The 22,884-nt window shown below is 51.2% G+C and overlaps 1 protein-coding gene across 2 annotated transcripts in view; it reads left to right on the plus strand.

Moving 5' to 3' along the window:
* Nucleotides 1-22,884, plus strand: part of LOC146839356 (glutathione S-transferase P-like) — a 265,840-nt gene that overhangs the window by 34,863 nt on the left and 208,093 nt on the right. Inside the window, exon 1 of one of the 2 annotated variants that reach the window (XM_085651352.1) lies at nt 15,311-15,377. The exons of the other annotated variant lie outside the window; for it this stretch is intronic. Within the exon in view, the coding sequence (XP_085507478.1) occupies nt 15,314-15,377 (64 nt within the window). The 5' untranslated portion in view covers nt 15,311-15,313. Of the gene's footprint in view, nt 1-15,310; nt 15,378-22,884 lie in introns of those variants that run through there. 2 annotated transcript variants of the gene reach the window in all.

Below are 22,884 nucleotides of genomic sequence, written 5' to 3' on the forward strand. Positions count from 1 at the left end.
CTTAATGCGTTTAACAGGGTCTCCTAAACCTTTAACGTTCAACGCAACAATTTCAATATTATTTGAATTAGTCGTATTAAAGATAAAAGAAAAGAAAAAGGAAGCAGATGAAAATGGAGAAGAAAAAGAGTAGCTCTAAAACTAAATGATGGGGATAAAAGGAAAGACAAGGAAAACATAAATCGGACAACAAAGAAACGTAAATAATACTGCGGAATGACACACACACATCAGCAATATTGACCTGGCTAGGACAATGCCCTCCTAGCTATGCACAGAAGAAAGGCAAGTTATAAAGAGAAATATCGCAGAAGAATCATGTATCTGGCCCATTCGTATCCATAGACAATGGAGATTGTTGATCTAAGATAGCTCGAAGATCTTCCAGGTGTTGAAATGATTTGCAGAAACCATCTTTCCAGATTTGCACGGTAGATGGGTAAAAAATGCATATTTGAAGCCAGAACTTCTGAATTGTGGTTGCAGTTCAGGACATTCTTTGCATATTTTAACAGTTTCTTTAACAAAGTCTTGATGAATACATATTTTATTACCATTCACCATTAATGATCGGATTTCCATGGCTGCCTTTCTGATCACCACAAAATGGTGATTGCGCAACACTTTAAAAATCATGTGTCATGGCTTATCTTGACACGGTTTGTGATGTGATGGAATTCTATGTTTCTTGTCAATTTCAAATCTTTCTGAAAACTAAATGGAAAAGATCTGGAAATAACTTCTCTAAATACTGTCTGCAGTCATTTCCTTCTACTTCTTCCAGGAAAGTAAAGATGCGTAAGGTTTATTGTCGATTATGATCTTCTAACTCCAATAGAAGCTTGCTCATTGGTAACAATTTTGCTGTCATAGGAATGCAACTGTAAATTTTGGATTCATTATCTTGAATTTTAATTGTATTATCGGAAACTTTCTTAGAAAGACCAGTTGTGTCTTTGTGAATAGTTTCAGACACATTGGAATCTGTATTCAAACGAAGAGCCTGCAATTCCTCCAACAATGTAGATAATGAAGGCAATTTTTTATTTAACTGGTGGAGAAGATATATTTTGTTTACACTTAAAATTTCTCGTCAGAGCACTTTTTCCTTCCATTTTGGCTGAATCAATGATGTTAAAATCAGTTGACTAAGAAATACATTTTTAAAAAAAAGTAAAAATCACCACATAAAATGAATGTGCAGCACCTAAAACCGGCTGTAGGAGGGGCCTTGGCCTCAGCCACGCCCTTTTATGAAGCAGACTCCTCCCTCGTGAGAAGAACAGCAGCAGGTCAGGAGCAGAGAAGTTGGAGCTGCACACTAGGAGCACAACAGGCTTACAACTGCTCACAAGGCCTCATAAACCACACCACAATGAGGCACTGATGATGACACTAGGAGCACAACAGGCTTACAACTGCTCACAAGGCCTCATAAACCACACCACAATGAGGCACTGATGATGACACTAGGAGCACAACAGGCTTACAACTGCTCACAAGGCCTCATAAACCACACCACAATGAGGCACTGATGATGACACTAAGAGCACAACAGGCTCACAACTGCTCACAAGGCCTCATAAACCACACCACAATGAGGCACTGATGATGACACTAGGAGCACAACAGGCTCACAACTGCTCACAAGGCCTCATAAACCACACCACAATGAGGCACTGATGATGACACTAGGAGCACAACAGGCTCACAACTGCTCACAAGGCCTCATAAACCACACCACAATGAGGCACTGATGATGACACTAGGAGCACAACAGGCTCACAACTGCTCACAAGGCCTCATAAACCACACCACAATGAGGCACTGATGATGACACTAGGAGCACAACAGGCTCACAACTGCTCACAAGGCCTCATAAACCACACCACAATGAGGCACTGATGATGACACTAAGAGCACAACAGGCTCACAACTGCTCACAAGGCCTCATAAACCACACCACAATGAGGCACTGATGATGACAAGCTGCCACACGAACTTCGAATGAGCAGAAATGAGCCTTTAAAGTAAAAAAAAATCAATGCTAAAATGGGCTAATGAGAGCGTTGGAGGGGGGCGGCCATCTTGACTTTGCGCACTCGTGGGACTCCCCCGAAAGTTGTCTTTTGAAGAAAAAAGCAAATCCTGGAAGCATTAGCAGGAGAGGACCTAAGAGTGGGATTTCCAGTGTTTGCGCTTCTGGCTTCCTCCCAGGGCTGAGAGACAGTAGTACTGGTAGTGCTATAGCTAGCCCTGAAGTGCTGTAGCTAGCCCTGGAGTGCTGTAGCTAGCTCTGGGGTGCTGTAGCTAGGCCTGGAGTGCTGTAACTAGCCCTGGAGTGCTGGAGCTAGGCCTGGCATGCTGTAACTAGCCCTGGAGTGCTGTAACTAGCCCTGAAGTGCTGTAGGTAGCCCTGGAGTGCTGTAGCTAGCCCTGGAGTGCTGTAGTTAGCCCTGATGTGTTTTAGCTAGCCCTGGAGTGCTCTAGCTAGCCCTGGAGTGCTGAAGTTAGGCCAGGAGTGCTGTAACCTGCCCTGAAGTGCTGTAGCTAATCCTGGAGTGATGTAGCTAGCACGGAAGTACTGTAGCTAGCCCTGAAGTGATGTAGCTAGCCCTGGAGTGCTGTAGGTAGCCCTGAAGTGCTGTAACTAGACCTAGAGTTCTGTAGCAAGCCCAGAAGTGCTGTAGCTAGCCCTGGAGTGTTGTAGCTCGCCCTGAAGTGCTGTAGCTAGCCCTGAAGTGCTGTAACTAGCCCTGGAGTGCTGTAACTAGCCCTGGAGTGCTGTAGCTCGCCCTGGAGTGATGTAGCTTGCCCTGGAGTGGTGTAGCTAGCCCTGGAGTGCTGTAGCTAGCCATGGAGTGCTGTAGCTCGCCCTGGAGTGCTGTAGCTAGCCCTGAAGTAAAGTAGCTCGCCCTGGAGTGCTGTAGCTAGCCCTGAAGTGATGTAGCTAGCCCTGGAGTGATGTAGCTTGCCCTGGAGTGGTGTAGCTAGCCCTGGAGTGCTGTAGCTAGCCCTGGAGTGCTGTAGCTCGCCCTGGAGTGCTGTAACTAGCCCTGGAGTGCTGTAGCTAGCCCTGGAGTGATGTAGCTAGCCCTGGAGTGATGTAGCTAGCCCTGGAGTGATGTAGCTTGCCCTGGAGTGGTGTAGCTAGCCCTGGAGTGCTGTAGCTAGCCCTGGAGTGCTGTAGCTCTCCCTGGAGTGCTGTAGCTAGCCCTGAAGTAAAGTAACTAGCCCTGGAGTGCTGTAGCTCGCCCTGGAGTGCTGTAGATAGCCCTGAAGTGCTGTAACTAGCCCTGAAGTTCTGTAGCTAGTCCTAATGTGCTATAGCTAGCCCTGAGTGGAGAGTCAGGCTTCTAAAGGATGCTCCTTGTCGTTCTCCACACACCGTAGATGTCTGAGGCTTCTGCCCTATAGAGGGCCTCGGAGTCACTGTGGAGACGGAAGGACAGGGCTTCGTTGCAGTGCCGTATGCTTGATAGATAAGGCTCTGAGGTGCTCCCTCCTGGCTGACGAAGGCGGTGGAAGCAGCACCAAGTGAATCAAGGACCCTCCCTGCCTGTAGTGCTTTGGCAGCTTCTCATGAAGGTTTGACCGGTGGAGTTTTAATAAATGGTGACCCTTTCATGTCTGGAAAAAGATTGTCCATGTAAGGTTCAAAAACTGCAGTTCGAATCGAAATTTAATCGTCAAAGCGCCCCTCACTTCAGCTCGTTGACGCTTCCGGGTTATTCCAATAAACTTCACAGCCCAGGGACAGAAGATTTCTTGAGATGTAATTGAACCATGGGAAAGCTGCTCACTCCAGGCAGCTCTACCGTAGGTGGCCAAGTCGGGCTTTGTCCAGATCCGTGCCAAATATAATACTGGTTTTAGAGCTAAAAGCGTTTTAATTGGTCTGATACCCCGTGCCAGCCGGCCAGGAGCATCGCTTGAGGTCCCTGGTCCCAAGCAGAAGAGGAGACGTAAAAATCTGTTTGCCACCTTGACAAATCCCTTTTGGTCTCTGAACCCCCAGAGCTCTGCACCGGAAGGTACTTTCCTGTACGAATGTCATGTAAGGCTGCCCGGGGGGGGGGTCGCGCAGCGGCCCGCCCCTTGGAGGGCGGCCGCCTTAGTGCCACAGGAAGGCACAGGGGTGGGAGGTCGAGTCCCTGGGCTAGTCCGGGGGAGACCCCAACAGATAGCTGTTTCCGGCAAGGGCGGGCAGGAGACAGGGGTACTTATACTGTCTCCGCCCCTTCCTCGTCCTCTTGTCCGCTCGTTCGCCTTGGGCCGAGGTCGCAGTTCGTCGTCGCAGAATCATCGTGTGCGCGCTCAGCCTGCTACAAGCCTACGCGGTGAGTTTGCCGGTGACCTTCCTCTCGCCCCGGCCCTGTCCCTGGGCAGTACCAGGAGACGGGGCCCTGTGGTCGGTGTACCACGGGCGGGGGGGGGGGGGCCGTGCGCGGAGTGCTGTCGGTGTTGCGTGGTTGTGGGGGGACTAGGGGGGCTGCAGGGTGGAGACGCGGTTCGTGTCTCACACTGGTGGTGTGCGTCAAGATTCCATCATGCGTTAGCAAGCGATGCATAGGAGGCCTGGTTTGTGGGAAGTGGGCCCAACTGACCCTTCATCGCGAGGCTACTGGGTCCTCTGTATTCACACCGTTCACCTGCCCGACATTCTTGCAATCCCCCGACGTCAGTACCCCCTGCCAACACGACTAAGTCTCCTGTCCGGAGTACGCCGCGGGTGGGCCCGGGGGGGGCTTCGCCCCGGTGGGGTTAAGACCCGGTGAAGCCCCAGGCCGCCACCACTGCCGCTACCAGTGCTGCCACGCTCCCTGGTGTTCCGGGTTCGGTTCCCGGTCAGGGAAGGTGCACTTTCGGTTGGGGCGGGCTCAATGTAGAAGGGTCCCCCTTCTCCGTGGCCATGTCCGGGGATAGTTTTGTCGCGGGCTGTCCCGGGGGAGTTAGGTCCCTTACTTCGGCGGGAAAGGTGTTGTGGGGATTTTCTCCCGGATTCGATGCTGATTAGGCCTGTGTTCCGGGCCAATCCCGACAGACGCTTTGTGGCCTAAGGGGCGGTCGGAGACTCCAACTGTTCGCTTGGAGAGGCTTGCGGCTGCTGAAGCGACGCGTGCACGCTGAAAAGACTCACGCAGCCACAGAAGTTCAAGCTCGCGCTCACCAAGTAACGGCTTTCAGTCTCAATTACGGTTTTTAAGGCGTACACGCAATTTGTGGTCTGGCGGCTAGTTTGCCGATTCTGGTGCTGGAAACCGGGGGTTCGAGCCTCGGGGACGCGTTCACATCCTGTGATTCTGGGCGAATCACTTAATCTTCCCGATCCTGAACCCAAGCTGTTGTCCCGGGTTCGACAAAAACGACGGGCTGCACCATGCTCCTCGTGTGTATGTTGAGTTTTGCTATTTGGAATAATTGCGGGCGCCTTGATGCCCGAAATGTGGCGGGTGCGGCCCTCTAGCACAGTTTGGGGTCACGTGACCAGGCATCTTGTTGAGGGATATGTTGCAGGTCCTATTTGGACTTGTAGGCGCATTCTTGTTGTCTAGTGGTAGTGTCTGCGCGGCCCACTGTACAGTGTTTGCTATCTTTGGTGTGATGCTTTTGAACTCTCACGCGTGGGCCCAGGCCTGACGGCATTCCACCAGACTCGTTAGTTGGTGTGAATTGTTTCTTCGTCGACACAGGTGCGTTAGTGCCCGACTGGCGCGAGTTGGCAGGCGCGTGGTCGCTTCGCCACTTTGCGACATGTGGAATTTCACCCCCCCTTCTTACTTTCATTTGGCGGAGTGGCGCGTGCCCTCCCCGCTCACCCTCGGTGACCCAACATTCAGCGAGGGAGCGGATGTGACCTGGGGAACTGGGAGATAAACTCGAGTCTTGTCGATAAGGCCGAACAGCCTATATTCTGCGCAATCACTCTACCTCCATTTGGCCTCGTGGCACGCGCCGGTGACCGGTGGAGGGGTCAGCCTGGTCGATGCGGGGTCACTCTTTAACATGGCGGTTGAGCCGGAGCGGGGGCGGTCGCGTTATCTGTGGGCATTTTTCGTATTCCCGGGCCGGTAAGGTTACGCAGCCGTGCACCGGGCCAGCGCTCCAGCACCGTCGGGTCGAGTCCGCGCTGGAGAAGGGGCTATGTGGGGGTTCGGGCCCCGGTTATTGGCATGCTCCACTGTTGTGAGAGGTTGGTTACCGGCTATAGTGCGTGTCCTCGGACCGGGGGCTGTGGTTTTCGAGTGTACCCATGTACGCATTTGGTGCGCGTGCTAAGCGCTCTGATACTTGGTTGGATTCGGGTCAATTTCACGCTTTAATAAATATTATTGTATGCGGCGGCCCTCGTGCCGGGGATGCAGGGTATCGGCGACAGTCATCTTGTGTTGGGGGCGGCCTCGGGGTCGGTGCGCTCGGCAGCCCGCCGCGAGCCGCTTTCGGGCAGGAGGGGGGGGGGGCAGCGCCAACTTCTGTTGTTGCGACCCCCCCCCCTCCCCCCATGAGGAGCAATTAGTAGCTTGGCTCTAGTGCAAGCCTTGCACAGGTGGTTGTCCAGCTCTCACAGGACAGGCCCTGTGTCCCGCCACTGCATTCCAGTACTCTAGTGGGGAACATTTCATCCCCCCCCCCCCCCCCTCCGCGCCTAAGGGGCCCGGGGGTGCATGGCTTAGATTGTGACTGGTGCCCGGCCGAACGGTGGAACTCGCTCGCTGCTGGACAGTCGGGGGAGGGACACGGAGAGTATGCACCCGCCTGCAAGCACAAGAATAGCTCGTGTATCTCGCTCTGATGCCTGATTGGATCCAGGCCAAGTTCGTGTTATATCAAACTGCTATTAAAAAAAAAAAAAAAAAAAATAATAATTATTTGCGGCGGCCCTCGTGCTGGGAGTCACTGAGTATCCGCGCTCCGGTAATCTCGTGCTGGCGGCGGCTTCAGGGTCAATAGGAGCCTGGGGCAGGTGCAAGTCTTGCGCAGGTGGTTTTCCAGCCCCCACAGGATAGGCCCCGTGAAAATCGCGTACTAGTGCTTTAGTGGGTAACATTTCTAATCCTCCCCCACCGCGCCTAGGGGGTCGGGGGGGAATGTCTGCAGGCCACAGTAGCAAAAAAAAAAAATAAATAAATAAATAAATATTGTTATTAACTTGTTCATTTTCCTCCTTAGATTGTGCCTGGTGTACGGCCGACCGGGGAATACGCTCGCTGCTGGACAGGGGTGTAAGTTCGCTAGGGGACGGTGGGGGACACGGAGAGTAAGCTCCTGGCCTGCAAGCACAGGATAAGGTCACCGTTGGGCGCAAGGCATAACCGTTGTTGTTCTCTGTTTTACACAGGTCGATAAAATGAGTAACACAGAGTCGGGTAACAAGTACCATCGGTTATTTAGTGCCAGGTGACCTAATTGCTCAGCCTTTCATCCATCATTGGTTGATAAAATGAGTACCATTGAGTTGGGTAACAGCAATCATCGGTTATTGAGTGCCAAGTTATCGTACTGCTCAGCCTGTCATCCACCTGCAGCGATAGAATGAGTTCCATTGAGTTGGGTAACAAGAACCATCCATTATCTTGCGCCAAGTTACTTACGGGTGAACGTGCTCCCTTGTGTGCTCCCTTGTGGTTAAGATTACTTGGGATTCGAGAGGTAGGGAGATTTGGTTAGGAAGTTCGAAACAGTTGAGAATAAGCCTTGATCTAGAAAGAAGGGATCAGGATTTCCTCTGTTTTAATCCGCTTCTGTTGGTTCAGCTGGTTAGCCAATAGATGGGCTTGTTGTAGGGAGTGCTTATTTTGTAGTTAATATAGGGATGCATGACATGTGAATATATGGCTTAATGAAACATAGGGGCTGCATCACACTATTTGGTACTGAAGTAGTCGCTACGCTGCACAAACGGCGAACTGCAGCTATATGCAGGGGCTTTGTGCCTCGACAGTTTCCTTTATTTAAGGAACGGTTTAGGTCTTCGGTGCTTATGTTCTCAATTAGTGTGCTGGTGAAGGGACAATAAACAGGCCTTTAAAACTTGTTCTACCACATGTGCTGTGCATTCAAAGACAGGTCAGATGTCCCTTGTTGCGGTTTGGGTTAGCGGTGGTCGATTTGCCTTCCTCCCATGCATTGACATGTCATGCCATTGTTGCTGGTCTTAGAGATTGGGTGACGTTTCTTGAGTTCTACCGGGCTGAAAACTGTCGGAGTGCACGTGGTGAGTCGTCCACCTGGGAGGCATGCTCCTGAAGGGGTAATGTGTATACAGCATCCATCAAGGGGGTAGGTGTCCTCCGCCACAGTAGATCACCTCATGGGCCGGAGTCGGTCAATGGCATAGGGTGAGGGGCCCGTTTTGTTGTGTCCGTCAACGTCCCTTGTCCAGGAAGGAGGTGGGATTTCCCGGCTATTGCCTGCGTGGGGCCAGGCAGGTTCACCTATTGTGTGAGTTCTTGGTGGCCAAGGGCAACATCTGTGTCCACTGCTTTACCAGCCTTTTGTGTACGTCGTTCATCGCCACCGGCCCAAACATCGTATTCGGGTGGTTAGGCATTGTGGATGTCCTTAATGTATTTGGTAACCCAGTAAATGTTGTAAATAGACCTGGGGAAGCAATGATCTGCCTGACTTTGCCTGGTCTCACCAGTAATGAGTACGGCTCTCACGGTTGGTAATGCACAACCTTCATCGGGATGGGCTTGGGGCCCGTAGGTATCCCTGTGCCTTCTGATTCTATAAATATTCACTCTGAAAGGGCTTGGGAGTGTAAAACTTTAGTAAGTTTGGCTAGTAGTGTTGGTGACCCGGCCTTACCATGCCTGAACGGAGGCATTTTTCAAGAGGATATGCCTGTTAGCCACAATGATGTCTCATTGTCCTATGCACCAAAGAGGCATAGTCTAGCCAGTACTGATGCGAGATGGGAGGTTGATTGGTAGTATTCCTGCCTCAGCGGTTCTGGGGGGGGGTGACTCTTCACCACTATGGTCGGGAGCAGGGTGAGGTGTCACTTTGCATCCAGCACCTAGGCTAAGCAAAGAGTTACGCCTAGTGTTGAGTGAGGGTTAATGTCACCTGGTCGTCCATTGGCCTCCTGAGGGTAGGATGACCTAGCGGCAAGGAACAGCTAGGGTGGTTTTCGTGTGCTTCAGTGATCAAAAAAAAAAAAAAGTATGTATATATATATATATGCTACGGGGGCCCTGGCTCACACGGTAGTGGGCAAAGATCACTCACGCCACAGGTGCCGAGGCCTGTCCTGATGCCTGGCGTTGGGCCCCCAGGTTACTTCTGAAGGGCTAGGCCTTCAGATGCTGAAATGATGTCCGTTGTTATTTACTCGATTGTTAAACGATTGGTTATTTCCTGGGTCATCCGCGGGTGTAGAGCGTTAGGCGCTTGTCTTTCCATCGGGTCGGTTTGATGCGGGATGGTGGTTTTTGAGCACAGCCACGTGGTGGGTCTTTCTGTGTCTGACTGGGGTTAGCCTTCCGTTAATCTCCCTGTGTCGCACACAGTTGTAAGGCGGGGGGCCACTAGCCCTGTTCTGATTTATTTGCTACCACTGTTATTAGTATTAAACACATCAGGTACTCGTTTGAACCCAACTATAGGTACGCTAGGACGCATGTCCTCCATCACACACATCTTCAGACCATACTGCCCCCCCTCCCCCCCTCCATCCTTGGAGCAATAGGGTTCCAAATACTTGGGGGGTGGCAGGCTGGGACAGAGGTTGGTGGCGAGCGCCCACATCATTCGGTAGGAGGATTTCGAAGAGTCTTTGGGCAGGTCATTGGTCGCTCCTCCCGCTGTATTTGCTGTCATCTTATTCTCACTGTAAACCCCTACTCCTTCACACCTATTGTAAGCGGAGGATGCTGGTTGACACTGTTAGACCTGCTATTAGTTATTACACACTCCTGTGTGCCTTGGCATGGTTTGTTTCGCATCAGGGTCAGTTTGGGGTTACTGGCGAATTGTTTGCTCCAGGGCTGAAGCAGGCGCTTCTAGAACAGGACTAGATTGCTTAGGCCAGGCAGCAGGACAAAGGTCTTTTCGGCACTGGCAGACTGGTGCAGGCTGCAAAGTAGTGCCATTGCAGAACATTGATTTGTCAACATTCTGCTAGGAAAGGATGAGCAGCAGGAAGGTATTGAACGTTGGTGAGAAATTGTTGTGGGTTTCGTGCTCAACAGGAGCAAGGGAATTGCATTCGGTTCGCAAGCTACAGGTACGGTCTACAGCACCAGAAACTGTAAAGCTGCTATGTTCGCCCGGGACCGGGCTGCCAATGTCATCTGACTTCACATCCAGCCACTAAGTGTGCAAAGACATACTTGCGATGGTGCAAGGGGCACTCAGCAGTAGAGTTAGTTGAGTGTCATCACACCCCGATATAACGTCAGTGATAAAACGTAGGTTGTGGCCACACACGACCAGGCACTCTAGGGCAGCTGGGGCGGGAGTGTGCCAGTGCCAGGAGGGTGCGGGTTGCCTGGTTAGGGCGGCTGGTTTGGAGGGAACACTAATACAGAGCACATTTTGCATTCATAGAAGGCTGAATTGATACTTTTATGGCATGGTGCCAGTTGCTTTAGTTATGCGCATGTTTCTGGGCCGCGTCAGGAACATTCAGAATGCAATGCTGGTGGTTAGCCTGTTTCATGCTGTTCAGAGGTGTTTTAGCTCAGGCTTGACCAAACATGGGTCATAGGCCGGTGGTCTGCGCTGGGATTCATGTTAACAATCAGGTGAAGCAGCAGAACGGGGGCATATGGTCCATATGATCAAGGGAAACCCCGGGGTAACACTCTGATAGCCACAATTTAGCAGGAGACTAATTGGCTTTCCCAGTATCCAAAATAGAGAAGAATTTTACACGTTGTTTCTCCTCTGTGGGCACCCTGTCCTGTCTCTCCCTGGTATACTAGCAGAATTTTGGGAGGGCAAGGGTTTACAGTTGGTGGTGACTGATGGAATATGATGGGCGTACTCCAGCTGAGTGGAAGAGGAAGTAAGGGCGCTTGCAACGGTTACCTCCTCCCGCATTGGCACTGCCAGGCAGGAGTGTCTTGTCAAAGGGATTGTTCTTTAGCCAGGCAAAGGCAACTTTGGACCATCGCCTATTCAAGGTTTAAGGTCATTTCAGTCAATTCCACGGGGGATTTTAGAATGGTTGGGGGAACCTGTCCTGATGGTACATGCTGGCCGTCGGCCCGGTTGGGCGGAGACTTGTTTTGGCTGGACCTGGGAGAAGTCCTAGTTTAGGCATGGATCTTTTCCTACTGGACCTAGGGGAAGCGTTGGCTGCAGCTGGTTGTAGGGAAATAGGTCTACCTTGGTGGGGGGCCCTGGTAGTGACGGTGGCCACTCCCAAGGCTGTGGAGGAGTTACAGGGCGATCCAGGGTCTGCACTTACCAAGGGGTACAGCATGCAGCAGCACCCTGGGGTGCTAAGCCAGGATACCCAGGGATGTTTAGCGGGTCCCCTGGAAGAACGACGGCGCCCCGTTAACCGAAAGGCGGTTGTGGGTCTGAGCAACCGGGGGCTGCCATTTATGCTCCGCCCACCCATCACGGGGGGCGTGTGAAGCATGTGGACTGGTGGTCCACGGATGGGAGGGGTGGACCCTCCCAATATTTGGTATACACCAGTTGGCGTTGCCATGGTGACTCTAGGCTTATCAGACGGGCAGGCGGCATAGGGCTGGCCTGCCCTGGGATCGCCCGTAAGATAACCCACCTTGTTTGCATATTGGTTATGCTAATAAACCGGCAGCAATATTTCTCCACTTACATTACAGTGTCGTGTGTTTTTATTTATGCACTTATGTCTTATGTGCTTTGTGATAACTGTTGCCGATATTGGCACTATGTAAGGCTGCCCGGGGGGGGGGGGTCGCGCAGCGGCCCGCCCCTTGGAGGGCGGCCGCCTTAGTGCCACAGGAAGGCACAGGGGTGGGAGGTCGAGTCCCTGGGCTAGTCCGGGGGAGACCCCAACAGATAGCTGTTTCCGGCGAGGGCGGGCAGGAGACAGGGGTACTTATACTGTCTCCGCCCCTTCCTCGTCGTCTTGTCCGCTCGTTCGCCTTGCCCGCCCCTCCGCTTACCCGGCGTCCGGAGGGACAAAAGGGGGGGGGGCAGGTTTTTTCTAACAATGTTACTTTGTGTTGCAGGAGGAGTTACAGGGCGATCCAGGGTCTGCACTTACCAAGGGGTACAGCATGCAGCAGCACCATGGGGTGCTAAGCCAGGATACCCAGGGATGTTTAGCGGGTCCCCTGGAAGAACGACGGCGCCCCGTTAACGGAAAGGCGGTTGTGGGTCTGAGCAACCGGGGGCTGCCATTTATGCTCCGCCCACCCATCACGGGGGGGCGTGTGAAGCATGTGGACTGGTGGTCCACGGATGGGAGGGGTGGACCCTCCCAATATTTGGTATACACCAGTTGGCGTTGCCATGGTGACTCTAGGCTTATCAGACGGGCAGGCGGCATAGGGCTGGCCTGCCCTGGGATCGCCCGTAAGATAACCCACCTTGTTTGCATATTGGTTATGCTAATAAACCTGCAGCAATATTTCTCCACTTACATTACAGTGTCGTGTGTTTTTATTTATGCACTTATGTCTTATGTGCTTTGTGATAACTGTTGCCGATATTGGCACTATTTGATAGGCGCGGGGTGCTAGTGAATGCGTTTGTGACCTCACTTGTAAAATGACCTGAGCTCTGCGTTGCTCTAGGGACGCAGGGCCGACCCTATATCAGGGTCCCTTTGCTCTTACATAGTTGACATACATGCCAACTCTCCCGATTCAGGCGGGAGACTACCGATTTGAAGGCTAGTCTCCGCCTCCCGATTCCTGCAAGCAAAAACCCGATCCCTCGGGGTTTCAGCTGACAGGGCTGGGAAATGTGTAACGTGCTAATTCTTCCAGCAATAGTCAGAATGGCGATGCAGGGGCTCCAGAAGGGGTGAAATACCAACAAAGCCCCATTAACAACCGAATGGTCTTTTAAACACCTGTGAAGTACTGGGGGGGATGGGGGGGGGAGGAGGAGGGGCGCGGCTGCGTGCGTGCCCGGAAGCTGGTTCAGCCCGGGCTGACGGGGGAGGGAGGGGGGGGGGTGTATGCACCGACCGCAGCCTGCCAGGCCAGTGCACAACTCTTGCATCCCCCTCTTTCTCTGCCTGCCATTGCGCTCCATGCTTCTGAAAGGTGATAAAACAAAACACATGAATTTGCTTTCAAATGTCCGATCCTGCAGCAGCACGCTTCCAAAGTCCATACATGACAGAAACCCGATTGAAGGCCCCATTCTCCCGATTTTTTATTTTTTTTCTTTTTTAAATCTCCCACTTTGCTCTTCTGAAATGTTGGCATGTATGATAGTTGAGCATCCCAGGGCAGCTGTTGGCTTCCCATCGACACGAGCCCCCGGTATGAAAGAGCGGACCCGAGTCAAGGGCTGTCCCGTACATTTCAAAGAATGACTTCGGAGCCTTCCTCGAGTCACTACCGGGAATGTCGTTTTTGTCGTGTTTATCACGAGGCTCTTGTTAGTGTGATAGATCTCAAACCCGTCAAGTAATTTATGCATTGAAAGCTGGGTGCAAGAGAGTAGAACTCCATCGTCACCAAAGAGCAGTATTGGGGTTCAGTCCCCCGATAAGGGGGAAATCCAGGTTCAGATTGATGAACGCCACCCTCATCATGTATGTGAAGACTTAGTGCCAATATCGGCAACAGTTGTCACAAAACACATAAGTACATGAATAAAACACACGACACTGTAATGTAGGTGGAGAAATATTGCTGCAGGTTTTATTAGCATAACCAATATGCAAACAAGGTGGGTTATCTTACGGGCGATCCCAGGGCAGGCCAGCCCCTATGCCGCCTGCCCGTCTGATAAGCCTAGAGTCACCATGGCAACGCCAGCTGGTGTATACCAAATATTGGGAGGGTCCACCCCTCCCATCCGTGGACCACCAGTCCACTTGCTTCACACGCCCCCCCGTGATGGGTGGGCGGAGCATACATGGCAGCCCCCGGTTGCTCAGACCCACAACCGCCTTCCGGCTAACGGGGCGCCGTCGTTCTTCCAGGGGACCCTCTAAAACATCCCTGGGTATCCTGGCTTAGCACCCCGCGGTGCTGCTGCATGATGTACCCCTTGGTATGTGCAGACCCTGGATCGCCCTGTAACTCCTCCACAGCCTTGGGAGTGGCCACCGTCACTACCAGGGCCCCCCACCAAGGTAGACCTGTTTACTTACAACCTGCTGCAGCCAAAGCTTCCCCTAGGTCCAGTAGGAAAGGTCCATGCCTAAACTAGAGAGGTGCACGAAGACAGTATATGTACCCCTGTCTCCTCCCCCGCCCTCGCCGGAAGCAGCTAGCTAGTGGGGTCTCCCTCGGTCAAGCCCAGGGACTCGACCTCCCACCCCCTGTGCCTTCCTGTGGCACTAAGGCGGCCGCCCTCGAAGGGGCGGGCCGCTGCGCAACCCCCCCCCGGGCAGCCTTACAGAGTGATCGGCAGCGCGGATGCACCCAGCCTTACACGCTCTTTGTGTCAAAGTTCGGCGTAAAATCCCTTTTACGCCGTATCTGACGGCTGCTGTGTTGTTGTGATGTTGCTGTTGCACAGCTGTCACAAGGTCATTGTTTATCATTTGGGGGAGGGGTTGAAAAGGTTACAAAGTTTGTGAGGTCCACATAACTTTGGGCTTGATTTAGAGTTCGGCGGATAGGTTACTCCATCACAAACATGAAGAGTATCTTGTCCGCAGTAGTGGGAATAAAGCACTTGTAAGAGGGCGGACGGCAAACTAAAGGGCATATTATCAAGCACAGCGTTAAAATTATCGCAGCTTTAGCGGCAGAAAACTGCCTGTAAAGCGGCGATAATGGGCTTGATAATATGCCGCAGAGAATTCCCATAGAAGCCCATGTTGACACCAGAACATGGGCTTCTTTGGGAATTCTCTGTGGCATATTAACAAGCCCATTATCGCCGCTTTAGCGGCAGTTTTCTGCCGCTAAAGCGGCGATAATTTTAATGCTGTTTCTTGATAATATGCCCCCAAGTATCTGTTTGTGACGGACTAACCCACCAAACTTTAAATCAGGCCCTTCTTTGGCAGCCGAAATTTCCAACTATTTTGTGGCTGGAAAATATTTTGTATAATGTTTTGTACTGATTTCCCTATAAAACCCGTTTCTTCCATCGTATTTTTTTTTTTTAAAGAGGCTTGTGTGGCATCTGCTTGCACCTGCGGCATCTATACTGAAGTGACGGTTACTGAAGAATGTATGTCGCAATGCCATGGTTGCAGCGTGCTCAGCATGAGCTGGAATGCTACTATGTGAAAGGTAACTGGAGAGCTGACTGACCTGTTGCCCTGCCTGGATGAGATCTTCTTACTCTACAATAAACCTACATCTTACTGCTTCAAACCGGCCTCGCGTCATCCTTTTGCCAGAATCTCAGGATCCTACAGCTTGTGGGATTTTTCTGTTGCCAAATCTATTTTTAACTATTGTATTAAAAACGTCCTTACAGTTGAGGTGATGACAAAGTTATAGAGGTAAAAAAACTTAATGAACTTGGCAGAAACCATCTTTCCAAAAATAATAGGTTTAATCAGTTAGGAGGTTTTGCCCATTCCACCGGCCAGGGGGTTGCTGGGTATTGCAAAGAGCAGTATCGGTTGACCAGAGGAGTTTGCTGAACGGCCACCAGATCATGTCACAGAGCAATGTCCATGAGGGAGTAATGAGTGGTCATTCCCTAGAGACGACTGAGGCCTGCTCTTGAGTGTGTAGAGACTCTCAGTTATTTGATAGTCGCTTATTTCAAAGGATCTACCATTGAAGACCTGCAGAAGGTGTAGAGCCGGGTTCAGCAGCGCGCTCGCGGCTAACGGCGTGCCAGAACCTGCAAGACCAGCAGATTAGACTCTTCGTTTAGGGTGCGAGTGACCTCTTTAACCCCTTGGCTGCGGCAGGAATTCCGCCACAGCGCTGGGGTGGGGGTTTGGGGGCACTACGGTGGCGCCGTGCTCATGACGGAACCACTCCGTCATGAGTCACGGTTGAGCTGTGCTCATGACAGAGTGGTTCCGTCATGACTCCGCCCACGGCGCTAATCGCCCGCACAGGCGGGGAATTAGCGCCGCGTGGGCGGAGCGGCCGCCAACGGCCGCAGCATGACGGAACCACTCCGTCATGAGCACACGGCACCCGTGGCTCATGACGGAGTGGTTCCGTCATGAGCAGGGAAGGGGTTAAGAGTTCATGGGTCTTGGGAGCATCCAGGGAGCCAGAGCTAGGACTGTCGCTCCCCAAGGTCTAAGACCTAGAACTAGATGGAGGGCAAGCAGCGCCCATGTGGCTGCAGATGAGGTGGATGTGAGAGGCTGGCCTGGCATATGCCGCCCACTAATGTAAGTCAGCATCTTGTACCAGTCCAGACAATCCTTACGGTGATTTAAGAGGTCTCAGACAACCTTAGAAAGCTATCCAAGTGACAGATGTGGAGAACAGCCTTCAGGCTTAGTCTTGAAGGAGTGTAAAGCAGCTTGTTTTATCAGAATGCAATCTTATGGTAGAAGATTAAACGAAAAAGAACCACTCAGAGTATTTATAGAAATATGTATTTATAATATAATACTCTCTAGAATGTTCAAGTATCTCCAACATGGAGATAAACACAATGCACACGATACTTTAGCAAAGAAAAATAGTAAATAGCACGAAATACACAGTTGTCCCGGTGGTGGGGGGGGGGGGGTGGTACCAAACCATGTACTAAGTAAGTGATATAAGAACCACGACTCAAGTCAGGACGATGTCGAGAGGATGTAGAATTGCTGGGGACCCACAGAACCACCCAAGGTAAGTAGATAGGGACCCCACGGAGATCGTGTGCAGTGTGGAAACACGACTGCGTGCTCCGTACAATTCTATGTGCAAGTTGCGGTTGGATTTTTAAAGATTAAGGATCCTTCCTAGTGGACCCTGAAGAAACCCAGTGGAACACAGAAGGTTGGAGAGCCAGCCCACCTGTGGATACCCTAGTACCCATGTTACCTATACCAGGGAAGCCGTATGCATACGTGTGAAGTGGTGTCGGAAACCGCTCTCGAACCCAACGGAGGACTTCAGGAAAGTGCCGCTGCTGGAAGCGAAGAAACTGTCTGTTGGAATTCAAACATGGATTCCTGAAGAGGAGCACCTGAAAGCAGAGGGGACAGAGTCTATGTCACTCGGGAGTGACCAGGAGACTTGGAAGACGAATACCTTCTGATGTCGGGTGCTTCAGGAGAAATGACGTTGACCTTGACTCTGCAGCTGTGAGGACCAGGCGATGCTGAGAAAGACCAGGACCCGGGCACGAGCTGTCCCACAGTGGATGTTGATTGCTGAGGGATCAATGTCTGGCAGGAGCACCAACAAGCCTTGGTAAAGGCAAGACACACAGTAATCAAAGAAGGTGCAAAGTCGGGACCAGCAAGGTCCAGGGGTCTAACCAAAGGCAGGGGAGTAAGGGCAGGACCCAGGCAATCAGGGGAGCTGAAACTAAACAAGTGAACCCACAGGCTTGAGGCACTGTAGTCGCAAGAGGACCTCAAGCAGCTCACCAAAAGATGCAGGCCATGGTGCACACGATGCTGTGCGGCTGAAGATTCTGGTCACAGGAGAAGCTCGAGGTTGGTGCTACTTGAAGCCCAAAGATCTTGTTGCAAAGAAGCCAACAAGCCTTTGCAAGTGCAAGTTAGACGTGGTACACAGGGGTTTGGTTATTGCAACCCGGGCGACTTAGTTGCAGTGCCTGCGAATGCAGGGGAGTGACTTCACTCCAAGGGAGATTACATCAGGTGTCTTTGATGCTTCACATGCCTTGGAGGTTCCTGTATGATGCACAGGCACAGACAATGCAGCAGACTGGAAGGGAGATGAAGTCAGGCCCAAAAGAAGTCCACGGTGCCCAGACGGAGGAAGTGCAGTGGCTTCAATTCAGAGTCTTGTCCACAACGAATCTAAGGTCCTACAGCCAGGTAAGCCCTTAAGTACCCATGGGAAAGGTTTGGAAAGATTCAGGGGACCCTCCCAAGGAAGCGTCTAGGCAAGGGGGAGGTTACTCCCATGTCCTTTGTTCAGTTTCGTGCCAGTGCGGCTCTCAGAACTGGTTTGAACTGGACTAAGCATGGGGACCAGATTTTCGTACCAAATGTGCCCCTGTAGCAAACTGAGTGGCACTGGCAAGCGCACCCACCTGGTCCCAATACACTAAATCCTGTCTGGGAGGTGGTCTGTGACAGGATGCCTATTGTTCTGCCCTCCCCTGCTCGAGCTTGGCTCAGCAGCAGAAGGGCAAAGCGCCGGGACACTCCATGGAGTAGCCGCGCGCTATATAAGACCCTACATAACATAACATAACATAACATAACATAACATAGATGTGCCTCTGGTCGTCAACAACCATTTTGTGCTGTCCGGGACTGGAAGGGTGGCACCGGGAATACTGAGAGCCTTGTGTGATTCCAACATGTTTGATACAAAACATGATAGGATTTGTTGCAGCCAGTTTCGAGATGGTCATCGCTGCTTCACTGACAACCCAGGAGAATGGACTCCATAGGCTGCAGGGGTGTCCTGCTCATGCAGGGGCAACCTCTCACTTACAAGCAAGCACCCTGCCCTCAGGATTGTAAAGGCCTGGTATAGGGGTGACTTATAGGTTTTAAGTGCAGTGACTCTAGATATAGGAAACCTATATCTTTAGTAAGTGGTGCGAGCACCAACGTACACAGGCGGTAATGGCAGGGCTGCAGATCCATTTTGAATGGTCTCTCATGGGTGGCATAATACATGCTGCAGCCCCTGGGAGGCCTCTGGGGAACCTATGCCCTGAGTACATGTTTACCATATGCTAGGGAGTGACAAGGGTACCCCAGTATCCAATCTGGGATGTACCTAAGTACTGAACAAACCAATTTAGGGAGAAAGCAGAGGGACTGGGGTCTGACTGGCAGCATCTCAGTCGGACTAGTCAGAAACAGCATCACATCGAGCAAAGAGTGGGGGGAACCAAAAAAAGCAGATCCTACTTTCCTAGAGTGGAGACCATTAGGCGGCCATCGAAGAGGAAGCAGAAGAGTCAGTAATGCTAGTGACAGTAGACCAAGAGTTGTCCCACCCTTTGTGAATGACAGCTTTCTATTGGTGGTTTCCGTGTATTGGCCTGTCTGGCCAGCATCTAGCCAAACGCTGCACTTTGCCCTCATTTACTGGATTACGCCAAAGTGAAAGGACAGGAGTGCACCGTATTTTTGCAATACAGTGCATTCCTGTCCTTTCTCCCTGCACTGGCACCGTTTCGGCAGCCTAGCACCAACGTAGGTACCCTTGCAGCCCTCTGTTGCATGCTGGATTGTTTTTGTGCAGGAAGGGGCACCTTCCGGTACAAAAACAATCCTAAGAGATGCTTTTCTCTTTCGCAGCACACATAGAAAGAGGGAATACCTAGGAGAAATAAAGATATTTCTGCTCGTTACGCCTCACCTCAGGAGGTGTAAGGATCTGGCGCTTCCCCGGGTTTACATGATGTTCTAAATCCAGGCAGTATCAAAATCCATGGATGTTGCGTGGGAAAAGCGACCGCAACGCCCGTGGAGCACCTCCCAGACGCAGAGTAAGGTGATGCAGCGATTTGCGCTGCGTTGCCTTACTCAAGGTTTATGCGGCCCCTCAAAGCCACGCAGCGAGGCTTTGATAAGGCTTCATAAATCTGATTGAGAGCCCTCCGCCACGCATGTATCACTTTAAGTGGTGCAAAAGTGAAGCAGGGCTCTTATGAATAAGTCCCTTGGCGTGTACTTCGGCACTCCTGCTGCACAAACTGCACTAGCATTACGCGTGACGTGACCTGGAGGTTTGTTCCGTGGGGTGTCTGACTGTTGGAAAGGGGGTGCAGCAGCAGGTGAATGCAGTAGAACGCGGTACAAAAGCTGTCAATCCTGTGCCATATGCCTCACTGACGTCATGAGTTTCGGGAAGGACTCGTGCACAAGCCTTACAATGTGCTCTTCCCGCGTTAGTAGTGAATGTAGGAAAACCTCTCAGAGATTCCCAACCCATGGTGGAAGAAGGGTGTTTCCTGTGATGTCATTTCCTGTTTCTGTCATATCTAAGGCAGCATCTGAAAGAGATGGATACATTGTAACTCATTTTTCCCTTATTTTTCATTCCTCCCTCGTTTGCTACTACTTCTATCCCTCATTTTTGACCCTTTGTAGCTTGAGATTTCGTTGGATTTCTCTTGATTGAACCCTCCTCCTTCCCGCTGTCTAAGGAACATGGGGCCTTGTTACTCATTTCTGCGTTAAGCTTCATTTACAATCAAGAGTTACAACACTGCCACAGGAGTTTTACTTCTTGTTTTATGGTAGAAAAGTGCTTTCACATTCCAAATGAATAGCTTTATAATCAACATAGACCGATAACACTATTGGCCTAGCCTTATCGAATCGATGCTGATAAAAACTCAACCACTCCTTCCCCCCATTTCTAACAGAGACTTCTCTTTCTGTAGCTGGGTTCATTTCAGTAGTATCTGAGTTTGTTAAGGCTATAGACTCCTTTCCTTTTCAAGATAAAGTGACTTTCCATGCTCAACAACAAAAGTAATAATGTGCATGATGTGCACAGCGATGAGTCCAGCTGGAAGCCCGACCTTCTAGTCCTGGACCAAGTCGGCCTCTGATAGAAGGGTGGCCACCAGGGGCGGAACTTCAGGGGGTGTTTGTGGTGTGACATCAACCCCCCCAGCAAATTCACTCTTGGCTTGGTTGTTGGGTCTGGGCTCCCTGAGTCGGGTCTGCCATGTCTGTGTCAGTTTTTCTTGTCTTGTGCCAAGAATAAAAAACAGCTAAGTGAACTGTGATGCAAAACAGGAGAAAGACAGTGAGACAGAGGGACAGAGACATATGCATGGTGGCTGAATGTCAAAGTGTGAAACCAGATAACCTGGAATCAAAATCAACACATCCCAGGCAAACGTTTTATTTCACAAAGCCTCCTTTGTCTGTATTATCACATGAGAACACTTCTAAATACTTGAGTTCAAGTGTGTGCTGTAAAAGCACCTGCTCTGTTTGATTTATTAGACTATAATGTTGCTCAAAAATCTAAGCCCTGTTAGGGTTTGCATGGCTACTGGCGTGCCTCTTAGTTCACTAGTGACCTCTTCGTTGTGTTGCTTAAAATCTAATACTTTCAATAAATGTCTATATATGCTCAGCTCTGGCTCAACTCTGGCTCGGCTTGCCCTATTACTTTGCTGATGTGCCCACCTTCCCAAGCCCAAATGGCCATTGGTGCCCCCCATCCCCAGGGCCAAAGTATAATTATAAGGGAGGGGGGCACCCAACCCCCCTCCACAAGCCTTAAGAGACCAAACATATTTATATTAGTGGATTGGGTGTGTGCCCTCTTTCCCTGAGTTCAAATGGGCTCTGGGGGCCCCATCCCCTGGGGCCAACAACTAATAATATAGGAGGAGGTGCATGGCACCACCTCCCGAGCCTTAAGCGCCCCCGGGGACCCCTTCCCCTGCATCCTTTGGCTTTTTGTGCGGCAAGGATACAGAAGTTTGTTTCCACCCGGCAGAGCTTTTTTAAATCTCCCGCCAAGTAAGAGCAAACGTATGTTTCCCTGCCCGTGCTGGTGCGGGGAGGAAACTACTGTGTCCCAGGGGTGGCCTTCCCGGGACACAGTCTGTTAGTTAGCACTGGGTGACAGGGTCTCCGACGACTTAAGAATCTCAGGGAAAGGGGCTGTGCAGCCCCCCTCTCGTTAAAGTTTTCTTTAGCCCCAGGGGGTAGGGTCCCCGGGGCCTTTTAAGGCTTGGAGAGGGGGGGCTGTGAGCCACTTTCCCTCCTTTAAAAGCCGGCCCCAGGGGATGGTGCCCCTGTTCGCAAAATAGGCACGGGCGGGGGCCCCATTCACCCCCTTCCACAAATATTAATTAAAAATTGTGTTGCGCCTTTTTTTCCTGAGTTCCAGCGGGACTCCAGAAGGAGCGCGAAAAAAACTCCCAATTTTTAAACTTTTTTGAGCTGGGGGCTGTGGTACTCCCCACTACAAGGGTTAGGGGGCAGGGTATTCCTACCCTGGCCCCTAATATTTCTGTATTTTGTATTAATTGCAGGACTGAGTCCAGTTATGACGATCAGTAACATTTTTCTTCATGTTTGGGAAGTCAGTCACAGCCTGGCTCCAAGCAAGTTGGCCCAAGGGTAAAACAAAGACCATGGCCAATTAGAAGGCTCTATTTTTTAAAACTGGGCTCAAGAGATTCGCACAAGAGTTCCTCCAACCCAACCATTGAGATGTACACATTTTTTGGGAGTTTAATATCTCCAAAGCTACTAAACAGATTTACACCAAACCAGCAAGCGCACGCTTTCTGGACCAAAGTCTAGCTTTATGCCAAATTTAGTATTCGGTGCAGCAGATTTCGAAGTACTGCTTCTTCCATGGAAAATGCACTAGGATTTTGCATTTTGGGCCCCCCTTTTTAGGTCGAGGACGTCCGGTCTGCCGAAAGGCAGAACCGGAAGTCGGAGATTTAATGACTTGGAGAAGAGGGGCTTGAACCCGCCCCTCTTCTCCCCTGTTCTCCATTGGCTGGCCTCTTGAATGCTGGCCAGCCATTGGAGAAGAGGTCAGTCATTCAAATCAGGCCCCGTCCTTTTCGGATCGGGGGGCGTGTTTTTTGCAAGAAGTCTCAAGGAGGAGACAACAGCAAAACACGCCCCCGAATCCGAAAAGGACGCTGCGTTTCTCCGAGGCATTTCTGCTCTGCCTCGGAGAA

Source organism: Triturus cristatus, chromosome 4_1 (assembly GCF_964204655.1).
Source record: "Triturus cristatus chromosome 4_1, aTriCri1.1, whole genome shotgun sequence".
Taxonomy (NCBI): Eukaryota; Metazoa; Chordata; class Amphibia; order Caudata; family Salamandridae; genus Triturus; species Triturus cristatus.